The sequence below is a fragment of the Mobula birostris genome, chromosome 1 (genome assembly GCF_030028105.1).
Source record: "Mobula birostris isolate sMobBir1 chromosome 1, sMobBir1.hap1, whole genome shotgun sequence".
Classification (NCBI taxonomy): domain Eukaryota; kingdom Metazoa; phylum Chordata; class Chondrichthyes; order Myliobatiformes; family Myliobatidae; genus Mobula; species Mobula birostris.
The window spans coordinates 67,217,985-67,230,423 of record NC_092370.1 but is presented as its reverse complement, the minus strand read 5'-3'; the positions used below and the strand labels follow the sequence as shown (position 1 = coordinate 67,230,423).

The following is a 12,439-nucleotide window of genomic DNA, read 5'->3' as shown; positions in this document are numbered from 1 at the left end:
AGATTAATTGACCACTATATGTTAAGTGGAAAACCCTTTGGAGAATAGGTTACAGAGGAAAACGTGAAAGGATAGAATTGCCCTTTGAGCCAATATAGGATCGATGCTGCAAACATCCCCTTCCATGCCATAAGGTAATATGGAAATAAAATTGTCTCAGGGACAGAAATAAATGCTATATTATGTTGGAAGAATAATAAATGGCAAAATAAACTGAATTGTACAATATAAAAGAGTACAAAAAGAGATAATGCGTCTGTGCAAAAGAACTGGTTAAGTTTGTTAAGAAAATTAGCGTAAGCAGCCTTTCAAAGCCATAAAGAAGGAAATTATGTTTAAATGTTTAATACCGATTATGTCCCAGATGAAGAGATTGCAAGACTTTGAAGGTATGAGATGTGAATTAGCTAAGATAGACTGGCAAATGACACTTAAAGGATTGACGGTGGATATGCAATGGCAAGCATTTAAAGGTTGCATGGATGAACTACAACAATTGTTCATCCCAGTTTGGCAAAAGAATAAATCAAGGAAGGTAGTGCACCCGTGGCTGACGAGAAATTAGGGATAGTATCAATTCCAAAGAAGCAGCATACAAATTAGCCAAAGAAAGTGGCTCACCTGAGGACTGGGAGAAATTCAGAGTTCAGCAGAGGAGGACAAAGGGCTTAATTAGGAAGGGGAAAAAAGATTATGAGAGAAAACTGGCAGGAAACATAAAAACGGACTGTAAAAGCTTTTATAGATATGTAAAAAGGAAAAGACTGGTAAAGACAAATGTAGGTCCCCTGCAGACAGAAACAGGTGAATTGATTATGGGGAGCAAGGACATGGCAGACCAATTGAATAATTACTTTGGTTCTGTCTTCACTAAGGAGGACATAAATAATCTTCCAGAAATAGTAGGGGACAGAGGGTCCAGTGAGATGGAGGAACTGAGCGAAATACATGTTAGTAGGGAAGTGGTGTTAGGTAAATTGAAGGGATTGAAGGCAGATAAATCCCCAGGGCCAGATGCTCTGCATCCCAGGGTGCTTAAGGAAGTAGCCCAAGAAATAGTGGATGCATTAGTGATAATTTTTCAAAACTCGTTAGATTCTGGACTAGTTCCTGAGGATTGAAGGGTGGCTAATGTAACTCTACTTTTTAAAAAAGGAGGGAGAGAGAAACCGGGGAATTATAGACCGGTTAGCCTAACGTCGGTGGTGGGGAAACTGCTGGAGTCAGTTATCAAGGATGTGATAACAGCACATTTGGAAAGCGGTGGAATGATCGGACAAAGTCAGCATGGATTTGTGAAAGGAAAATCATGTCTGACGAATCTCATAGAATTTTTTTGAGGATGTAACTAGTAGAGTGGATAGGGGAGAACCAGTGGATGTGGTATATTTGGATTTTCAGAAGGCTTTTGACAAGGTCCCACACAGGAGATTAGTGTGCAAACTTAAAGCACACGGTATTGGGGGTAAGGTATTGGTGTGGGTGGAGAGTTGGTTAGCAGACAGGAAGCAAAGAGTGGGAATAAACGGGACCTTTTCAGAATGGCAGGCGGTGACTAGTGGGGTACCGCAAGGCTCAGTGCTGGGACCCCAGTTGTTTACAATATATATTAATGACTTGGATGAGGGAATTAAATGCAGCATCTCCAAGTTTGCGGATGACACGAAGCTGGGTGGCAGTGTTAGATGTGAGGAGGATGCTAAGAGGATGCAGGGTGACTTGGATAGGTTGGGTGAGTGGGCAAATTCATGGCAGATGCAATTTAATGTGGATAAATGTGAAGTTATCCACTTTGGTGGCAAAAATAGGAAAACAGATTATTATCTGAATGGTGGCCGATTAGGAAAAGGGGAGGTGCAACGAGACCTGGGTGTCATTATACACCAGTCATTGAAAGTGGGCATGCAGGTACAGCAGGCGGTGAAAAAGGCGAATGGTATGCTGGCATTTATAGCGAGAGGATTCGAGTATAGGAGCAGGGAGGTACTACTGCAGTTGTACAAGGCCTTGGTGAGACCACAACTGGAGTATTGTGTGCAGTTTTGGTCCCCTAATCTGAGGAAAGACATCCTTGCCGTAGAGGGAGTACAAAGAAGGTTCACCAGATTGATTCCTGGGATGGTAGGACTTTCATATGAAGAAAGACTGGATGAACTGGGCTTGTACTCGTTGGAATTTAGAAGATTGAGGGGGGATCTGATTGAAATGTATAAGATCCTGAAGGGATTGGACAGGCTAGATGCAGGAAGATTGTTCCCGATGTTGGGGAAGTCCAGCACGAGGGGCCACAGTTTGAGGATAGAGGGGAGGCCTTTTAGGACCAAGATTAGGAAAAACTTCTTCACACAGAGAGTGGTGAATCTGTGGAATTCTCTGCCACAGGAAACAGTTGAGGCCAGTTCATTGGCTATATTTAAGAGGGAGTTAGATATGGCCCTTGTGGCTACGGGGGTCAGGGGGTATGGAGGGAAGGCTGGGGTGGGGTTCTGAGTTGGATGATCAGCCATGATCATAATAAATGGCGGTGCAGGCTCGAAGGGCCGAATGGCCTACTCCTGCACCTATTGTCTATGTTTCTAAGAGTGATTCAGCAAAACAGCTCAGGGCTGGGGGATTTCTGTTATGTGGAATGACAAGAGATGCCATGGTTCTCATCCTCAGAACAGATAAAACCAGTAGGAGGTTCAACAATTCAACAACATTCAAAATCATGGAAGTACTTTGATAGCAAAAAAGGAGCAAAACTATTTCCAGTGGCAAAAATGGAACAAGTAAAAGGAATGAATTAATTAGAAAAAGAACCAGTGGCAGCATAGAGCCATAGAAAAGTACAGCACAGAAACAGGCCCTTCAGCCCATCTAGTCTGTGCCAAACCAAGCTGCCTAGTCCCATCGGCTTGAACACAGACCATTGTCCTCCATTCCGCTCCAATCTGTATACCTATCCAAACTTCTCTTAAACATTGAAATCAAACTCTCATGCACCACTTGCAGTGGCAGCTCATTCCACACTCACACAAACTTCTTGAGTGAAATAGCTTCCCCTCACGTTCTTGTAACCTGTAACTGTAGTCCCACTCAACCTCAAGAAAACGGCTTACATTTACCAGATCTATACCCAGCATAATTTTGTATACCTCTGTCAAAACTCTCCTCAATCCTCTATGTTCCAAGGAATAAAGACCTAACCTATTCAATCTTTCCCTATAACTCAGGTCCTCCAGTCCCAGCAACATCCTTATAAATTTTCTCAGGACTCATTCAACCTTATTTACATCTTTCCTGTAGGTAGGTGACCAAAACTGCACATAATACTCCAAATTCGGCATCACCAACATCTTATACAATTCAACATTACATCCCATCTCCTGTACTCAATACTTGGAGGTCAAAGTGCCAAAACTTTTCTTTATGACCTATCTACCTGTAGCGCACTTTATGGACCTGTATTCCTAAATCCTTTTGTTCTACTGCACTCTCCAGTGCCCTACCATTCACTGTGGTACCTGGTTGGTCCTACCAAAGTATAAAATGTCACAACTGCCTGCATTAAATTCCATCTGCCATTTTTCAATTGGTCCAGATCCCGCTACAAGCTCTAATAGCCTTCCTCACTGTCCACTACACCCCCAATCCTGGTGTCATCTGCAAATCTGCTGATCCAGTTAGCCACATAATCATCAAGATCATTGATAGAGATGACAAACAACAAAGGAAGGACCCAGGACCGATCCCTGTGGCACACCACTAGTCACAGACCTCCAGTCAGGGAGGCAACCATCTACTACCACTCTCTAGCTTCTCTCACAAAATCAATGTCAAATGCCAAGAGATTGAGCCTTCTTGACCAACTTTCCCTGTGGGATCTTGTTAAGTGTCAAATGTTGTCCATGTAGACAACATCCACTGCCTTGCCATCATCAACTTTCCTGATAACTTCCTCGAAAAACTCTATTATTTGGTTAGACACGGCCTACCATGCACAAAGCCATGCTGACTATCTCTAATCAGTCCATGTCTATCCAAATACTTGCATACCTGGTCCCTTAGAATACCTTCCAATAATTTTCCCAGAGCTGATGACAGACTCACGGGCTTTTAATTTCCTGGTTTTTGTTTACAGCCTTTTTGAAACAGCAGACCAACATTGGCTATCCGCTAATCCTCTAGTACCTCTCCTGTCGCTAAGGATGTTTTAAATATCCTTGCTAGGGTCCCGGCAATTTCTGCACTTGTCTCCCATTGGATCCGAGGGAACATCTTGTCAGGCTCTGAGGATTTATCCACCCTGATTTGCCTCAGGGTAGCAAACACCTCCTCCTCTTTAATCTGTGCATAAGGTTGACGCCGCTTTGCCTGACTTCTATTGACTATGTCCATCTCCCAAGAAAATAAAGATGCAAAAAATCCATTTAAGATCTCCACCACTTTTCGCTCCATACATAATTACCATTCTGCTCTACCTGAGGACCAATTTTGTCCCTTGCAATCCTTTTGTTCTTAACACATCTGCAGAACCCTTTAGGATTCTCCTTCACCTTGTCTGCTAGGGCAACCTCATACCTTTTTTTTAGCCCTCCTGATTTCTTTAAGTGTTCTCTTGCATTTCTTATACCTCGAATACCTAATTTGTTCCTACCTGCTATGAACCTCTTATTTCTAAACCAGGGCCTCAATATCTCTTGAAAACCAAGATTCCCTAAACCTCTTTACATTTTATTCTGACAGGAACATGCAAACTTTGTACTCTCAAAATATTACTTTTGAAGTCCTCCCATTTACCAAGTGCACCTTTGCCAATAAACAGCCTGTCCCAATACACACTTGCCAGATCTCTTCTAATACCATCAGAGTTGCCCTTTCTCCAATTTAGAATCTTAACTTGCAGACAAGATCTATCTGTTTCCACATTTATTTTGAAACTAACCCCATTATGATCACTAGATGCAAAGTGTTCCCCTGCACAAACTTCTGTCACTTGCCCTGTCTCATTCTCTTTTAGGAGATCAAGTATCACACACTCTCTCATTGGGACTTTTACGTACTAAGAAAACGTTCCTGAACACATTTGACAAACTCTATCCCTTCTCGTAATCTTACAGTATAAGAGTCCCAGTCAAAATTTGGAAAGGTAAAATCTATAACAACCTCACACTTCTTGCAACAGCCTGCAGTCTCTCCACAGATTTGGTCTAAATCTCCTGGACTGTTGGTGGTCTGTAATACAGCCACTTTCTTATCTATCTGTTCCACCCATAACACCTCCCTTGACAAGTTTTCCAGTCTGTCCTGACTGAGCGCTGCCATGACATTTCCCTGACTAGTAACGCCAGTCCTCCTCCTTTAACTCCTCCCGCTCTGTTGCTTCTAAAACAACGAAAACCTGGAATATTGAGCTGCCAGTCCTGCCCTTCCTGCGATCAAGTCTCACTAATGGCTACAATATCATACTTGCCTGTGTTGATCCAGGCCCTAAGCTCATCTGTGTTTCCTAAAATATTTCTTCCATTGAAATATACACAGCTCAGGACACTAGTCACACTATGCCCAACCTTTTGATTCCTGACTTTGTCTGTGGTCTTAATAACATCTGGCTCTACAATGCTTGAAAGCATAATGAAAACATTCAACAATAACTTTCAAAAGGGAACTGCAAGGGAACCTGGAGGAATAAAAGAATAAACGCATGGGTCAATAGTTATTATTTTATGATTCTAATGGTCCTAGATTTAAAATATTTCCATTAAAATCATATATTACACAACAATGATGACTAATTTATTCCTAGTATTCAAATTAAAGGTATGCAATGAGCACGAGAGTAATACTATCTACTTTACATTCTATTAGTTTTCGACCAACTACATTTAATGCCTCCAAGAAGTAAAACCTAAATAGCAAGGATAACCATCTCACCTCTAGCTCTTTTTCATCAAAATACTGGAGCCACTGTAGAGGTACTACCTCATTGAAGCCATCCAGGAAAGCTCTGGTCTGTTCTTCCACGCCACGAGTAAATCGCCATTCTGCCATGAGACTGGAATGCAGAGATATGATTTCCAGTAAATGCACAGCGAACTCTGCTTAATCAATGTAAACCACAAACTAAAAACAGCGTGTGAATTCTGATGAAAGCAAGTGCAGGAAATGAATAGCAATGTCTAGAAGAGAACAGAGAAGCCTAAGACCATGAGACAAAGGAGCATAATCCGGCCATTTGGCCCTTCAAGTCTGCTCTGCCACCCCATCTGACTGATTTATTATCCCTCTCAACCCCATTCTCTTGCCTTTTTCTTCTGACCTTTGACACCCTGACTAATCAAGAACCTATCAACCACCACTTTAAATACACTTAATGACTTGACCTGAAAGGGGCATGAAGAAGGGTCTCCTCCCAAAACATCAACTGTTTGTCAATTTCCATAGATGCTGCCTGACCTGCTGACCTCCTCCAGCATTTTGTGTGTGCTGGTAGATTCTCTCACTGTAGGAAACATCCTCTCTAAATCCACTCCATAGGGCTTTCAATATTTGATAGGTTTCAGTGAGATCCCCCTATTCTTCTAAACTCCAGGGAATACAGGTCCAGAGCCATCAGACACTCCTATACATTTACTCATTCACTGCCAGAATCATTCTCATGTACAAACTCTGAAACTTCTCCACTGCCAGCACATCCCTTCTTAGGGAAGGGGCACAAAACTGCTTACAATACTCCCAATGGGGTCTGACAAATGCCTTATAAAGCTTAATGACAAACAAGAGAAAATTTGCAGATGCTGGAAATCCAAGCAACACACATAAGATATTGGAGGGACTCAGCAGGCCAGGCAGCATCTATGGAAAAGAGTACTTTTGACATTTTGGGCTGAGACCCTTCATCAGGGCCAGTCCTAATGTCCTGGAACCACACTTCTTCAAGGACAAGTATGCAGCAATTCCTCACCTTATGCTGGGTCAGCCACAGATAAAAGCAATCATGCTTGTTTTCCAATAAATAAACACTGGAGAGCAGCACTGACGGGAAGAGCTGACCTGCAGGGCCAGCTCCAACCCAACAGGAATTCCAGCATATCGCTGCACCTCTGTTCTCTCCCACACCACCTCCAGCACCTCCTCCTCTGGGTGATTATAACAGGTGATGTCTTCAGATGAGGGCCTGATCCATGCAACAACCAAGGGCACACGGTTGCTCCACCGCCAGTCTTGCCAATTAACCAATAAACCAGACTTGCAGTATTTTATATTACCAACATCCAACAAGGTCTTGTTATCACAAGACAAACACCCAAGATACATATTTGCACCATTTGTTGGACCCAGAGAGGCTGCTGCAATCAAGCACGTGCCAAGTTAGCACTAGCTACCCTTCCACTTACCTTCATATAGTCCACAAACTTGCCATCAATTCCATCATCCAAATCATTGACACATAACGTGAAAAGAAGCAGTCCCAACACCAAACCCTGTGGAACACCATTAGTTACCGGCAGTCAAGTGGAAAAGGCTCCCATTTTTGTCTCCTATCGGTCAGCCTTCTATCTACATGCTGGTATCTTTCCTTCAGTACCATTGTCTCCTATCTTGTTTAGCAGCCTTATGTGCAGCATCACGTCAAAACCCTTCTGAAAATCCAGCTAAACAGCATCCACGGTCTCTTCTTTCTCTCTCCTGCTTGTTATTTCCTCAAAGACTTACAACAGATTTGTCAGGCAAGATTTCCCCTGAAGGAAACCATGCTGACTTTGGCCTATTTATCATGTGCTTCCAAGCACCCCAAAACCTCATCCTTAATAATGGACTCCAACATCTTCCCAACCACTGAAGTCAGGCTAATTGGCCTATAATTTCCTTTCTTTAGCCTCGCTCTTTCCTTCAATGTTCAAAATAAAATTTATTATCAGATTGCATAAATACATGTCACCATACACAATCCTGAGATTCTTTTTCCTGTGGGCATACTGAGCAAATCTATAGAATAGCAGCAAGTAAACACCATGGCCCCAGACAGCCCTTCCAGGTGAGGCGACACTTCACCTGTGAGTCGGCTGGGGTGATATACTGTGTCCGGTGCTCCCGATGTGGCCTTCTATATATTGGCGAGACCCGTCGCAGACTGGGAGATCGTTTTGCTGAACACCTACGCTCTGTCCGCCAGAGAAAGCAGGATCTCCCAGTGGCCACACATTTTAATTCCACATCCCATTCTGATATGTCTATCCACGGCCTCCTCTACTGTAAAAATGAAGCCACACTCACATTGGAAGAACAACACCTTATATTCCGTCTGGGTAGCCTCCAACCTGATGGCATGAACACTGACTTCACTAACTTCCGCTAATGCCCCACCTCCCCCTCGTACCCCATCTGTTATTTATTTATATACACACATTCTTTCTCTCTCCTTTTTTCCCCCTCTGTCCCTCTGACTATACCCCTTGCCCATCCTCGGGGGTTCCCCCCCCCCCCATCTCCCTGGGCCTCCTGTCCCATGATCCTCTCATATCCCTTTTGCCAATCACCTGTCCAGCTCTTGGCTCCATCCCTCCCACTCCTGTCTTCTCCTATCATTTTGGATCTCCCCCTCCCTCTCCCATTTTCAAACCTCTTACTAGCTCTTCCTTCAGTTAGTCCTGACGAAGGGTCTGGGCCCGAAACGTCGACTGTACCTCTTCCTGGAGATGCTGCCTGGCCTGCTGCGTTCACAAGTAAACACTATGGCCTGGTTGGTGAGGATCTTTGATGATGAATGCTGCTTTTCTACGGCAACATTTCATGTAGATGTGCCCAATTGTTGGGAGGGCTTTACCCATGATTATCTGGGCCGAATCCACTACCTTTTGTAAGGTTTTCTGCTCAAAGGCATAGGTGTTCCCATAACAAGCCGTAATGCAACCAGTCAGCACACTTTCCACCGCACACCCATAGAGGTTTGCCAAGGTTTTTGATGACATGCCTAAACTCCGCAGACTCCTGAGGAAGTAGAGGTTCTGTCATGTTTTCTTTGCTATTATATTTATATGATGGATCCAAGACAGGTCCTCTGAGATAGTGACACCCAGGAACTTAATGTTACTGGCTCTCTCCACCTCTGATCCTGCAATGAGTACTGGCTCATGGACCTCTGCTTTCACTCGCCTGGTCTACAATCTTACTGACATTGAGTGAGAGGTTGTTGTTATTACAACACTCAGCCAAATTTTCAATCTCCCTCCTGTATGCTGATTCATCACCACCTTTGATATGGCCCACAACAGCAAACTTGCTGGTATCAATAGCAAACTTGTATATGGTGTTGGAGCTGTACGTAGCCACACAGTCATAGGTGTAAAGCGAGTAGAGCAAAAAGCTAAGCACACATCTCTGTGGTGCTCCTCTGCTGATGGAGATGTTTTTGCCAATCCAAACTGACTGGGGTCTGCAAGTGAGGAAATCCAGGATCCAATTGTACAAGGGGGTATTGAGGTCCAGATCTTTCAGTTTACTGATTAGTTTTGAGGGAATGATGGTATAAATTTTGAGCTGTAATCAATAAAGAGTATCCTGCTGTATGCATCTTTGCTGTACTAATGCTCCAGGATTGTGTGAAGAGCCAATGAGATGACATCCACTGTAGACCTGTTGTTTCAGTAGGCAAATTGGAATGGATTCAAGTTGCCACTCAGCCAAGAACTGATGTGCTTCAGCACCAGCCTCTCAAAACATTTCATCACTGTGGATGTAAGTGACACTGGGCGATAGTCATTGAGGCAGGTTACCACACTCTTCTTGGGCACTGGTATGATTGAAGCCTCCTTGAAGCAGGTGGGTACCAAACACGGCAGAGCGTGAGGTTCAATATAACACCCCAGCCAGCTGGTCAGCACAGGTCTTCAGTACTCGGCCAAGTACTCCCTCCGGACCAGATGGTTCCCATGGGTTCACTCTCTTGAAGGCAGCCCGCACGTCATCTTCAGATACTGAGACTAAAGTATCATCGGGAGACATGGGGGTACATGATGGTTCCTCCCTGATCTGGTGGTCAAAGCGAGCATTAAAGAGTGTAGTGACATTTGCAAATTTCCAGTCCTCCAGAACCCTTCCAGAATCTCGTGATTCTCAAAATATCACTACTAATGCCTCCACAATCTCTTCAGCTACTCTTTCAAAATCCTGGTGTGCAATTTATATGGTTCAGTGACCTATCGACCTTCAGAATTTGTGGCTTCAAGCATCTTCTCTTTAGTAATAGCAACTACACTCACTTCTGCCCTGACTCTTGAATTTTTGGCATACTGTTAGTGTCTTCCACAGTGAAGACTGATGCAAAATACTTATTATGTTCATCTACCATTTCTTTGTTCCATTACTAACTCTACAAACCATTTTCCACTGGTACTATATTTACTCTCTCTTCTCTTTTTACTCCTTATATATCTGAAAAATCTTTTAGGATTCTCTCTTATAATATTAGTTAGCTTACATCTATTTCATCTTTTACCTTTCATATTTTCTCCCCTTATGGCTTTTTAAATTGCATTCTGTTGGTTTTTAAAAGCTTCCAAAAACACTAGCTTCCTACTAATTTCTGCTATATTATATGCCATTTCTTTTCCTTTTATGCTGTCTTTGACTTCCCTTGTCACAGTTGCCTCATCCCCCCTTCAGAATCATTCTTCGAGTTGTATCTATCCTGCACCTTCTAAATAGCTCGCAGAAACTCCAGCCATTGCTGTTCTACCATCATCATTGCTAGTGACCCCTTCCAATCAACTATGGCCAGTTCCTCTCTCATGTCACTGTAATTCCCTTTAGTTTACTGTCATGAATAATAAAATGTTCGAAGGCTGGATTATGCAGAGACAGTCATAACTTTCTGCTTATTTTCTGTGCATATTCACATGGGAAATTACTCCCCAATTTTGTTTGCTACGAACCCAGTTTCATCTGTGTTAGAAAATGTTCTGTGATTAACCAACCATTCATTGTATGTCAATGAACTGGACTGCAAATCAGGAGACAAGATTTCAAATCTCACCTGGCAGCTGGGAAATTTGAAATTGGGTAATTACTTTACAATTGAATTAAAAATATATGATCTGTAATGGTGACTAGGATAGTAGTAAACCTTGTGAGGGACATGCTACTTTTCTACACCTGGCCTCTGTATGACTTCAGCATGACCTGCAAAATAGACTAGCAAGTCATTAAGTTCAGGTTCAATAATGAATAAGCATTAAATTCTGATTTAATCAGCAAACCTCCTTGTCTAGGGTTATTGAATTCTTGTGATGACAGTCATTAAACTTTAATCAGTATAAACACGTTCGGATTACAATTACTAAGCAAGTTCTGATGTACAGAACAAATTAGCAGGCACCATGGTAGCACACACTGGATAGCGCAATGCAAATACAGTTTGGGGTATCAGTGTTCAATTCCAACTTCATCTGAAAGGAGTCTGCACGTCCTTCCCTTGGAATGCATGTGTTTTTAGCGAGTGCTCCGGTTGCCCCCTCACAGTCCAAAGATATACCGATTAGTAGGTTGATTGGTCATTGTAAATAGTCCCGTGATTAGGCTAGGATTAAATCAGGGGTTGCTAGGCAGCGTGGCTCGAAGGGCCTATTCTACACTGTATCTCAATAAATAAATCAATAAACACATTATAAACACTTTGCATAGAAATGGTGTTGACAAAGTCTGATCTGTTGGTCTATACTTGTAGGTTTTCACAAGGGTTACTCCTAATCTTTCATATTGGGGTCTCCTATCCGCTCTTGCTTTTGGGATTCCTTCCTTAAACTTCTAATATAATACAGTCTCAAAATGCTACTTGACCTGCTGAGTATTTCTGATTTTTAGCATCTACTTTTCTTTTGGAGCTTAAAATTGAATTCAGATGAATCGACTTTATTTCTTACATCCTTCATATACATGAGTAAAAATCTTTATGTTACGCCTCCATCTAAATGTGCAATTTATAGTAATTTTTAATAAATAGTATGTACAACAGGGTAGTAACAAAATAGTTAAATATGAACAGTCAATATAACATAGAAATAGAGGTGTGTCAGCATGAATTAAGCAGTCTGATGGTCTGGTAGAAGAAACTGTCCTGGAGCCTGTTGGTCCTGGCTTTTATGCTGTGGTACTGCTTTCCCAGATGGTAGCAGCTGGAACAGCTTCTGGTTGGGATGACTCGGGTCTCCAATGATCCTTCAGGCCCTTTTTACACACCTGTCTTTGTAAATGTCCTGAATCGTGGGAAGTTCACATCTACAGCTGTGAACAGATATGTTGGGCTGTCCTACAATTGAACAAAGTACAACTCCCATACCAGGCAGTGATGCAGCCAGTCAGGATGCTCTCAATTGTGCCCCTATAGAAAGTTTTTAGGACTTGGGGGTCCATACTAAACTTCTCCAACTGCCTGAGGTGAAAGAGGTGCTGTTGTGTC

General features: G+C 42.7%; 1 protein-coding gene across 2 annotated transcripts in view; it reads right to left on the bottom strand.

Moving 5' to 3' along the window:
• LOC140196759 (NEDD4-like E3 ubiquitin-protein ligase WWP1) overlaps positions 1-12,439 on the bottom strand; it is a 157,378-nt gene that overhangs the window by 14,802 nt on the left and 130,137 nt on the right. For both annotated transcript variants that reach the window (XM_072256491.1, XM_072256501.1), the window contains one exon: positions 5,917-6,037. In XM_072256491.1, the coding sequence (XP_072112592.1) occupies positions 5,917-6,037 (121 nt within the window). The remainder of the gene's footprint in view (positions 1-5,916; positions 6,038-12,439) is intronic.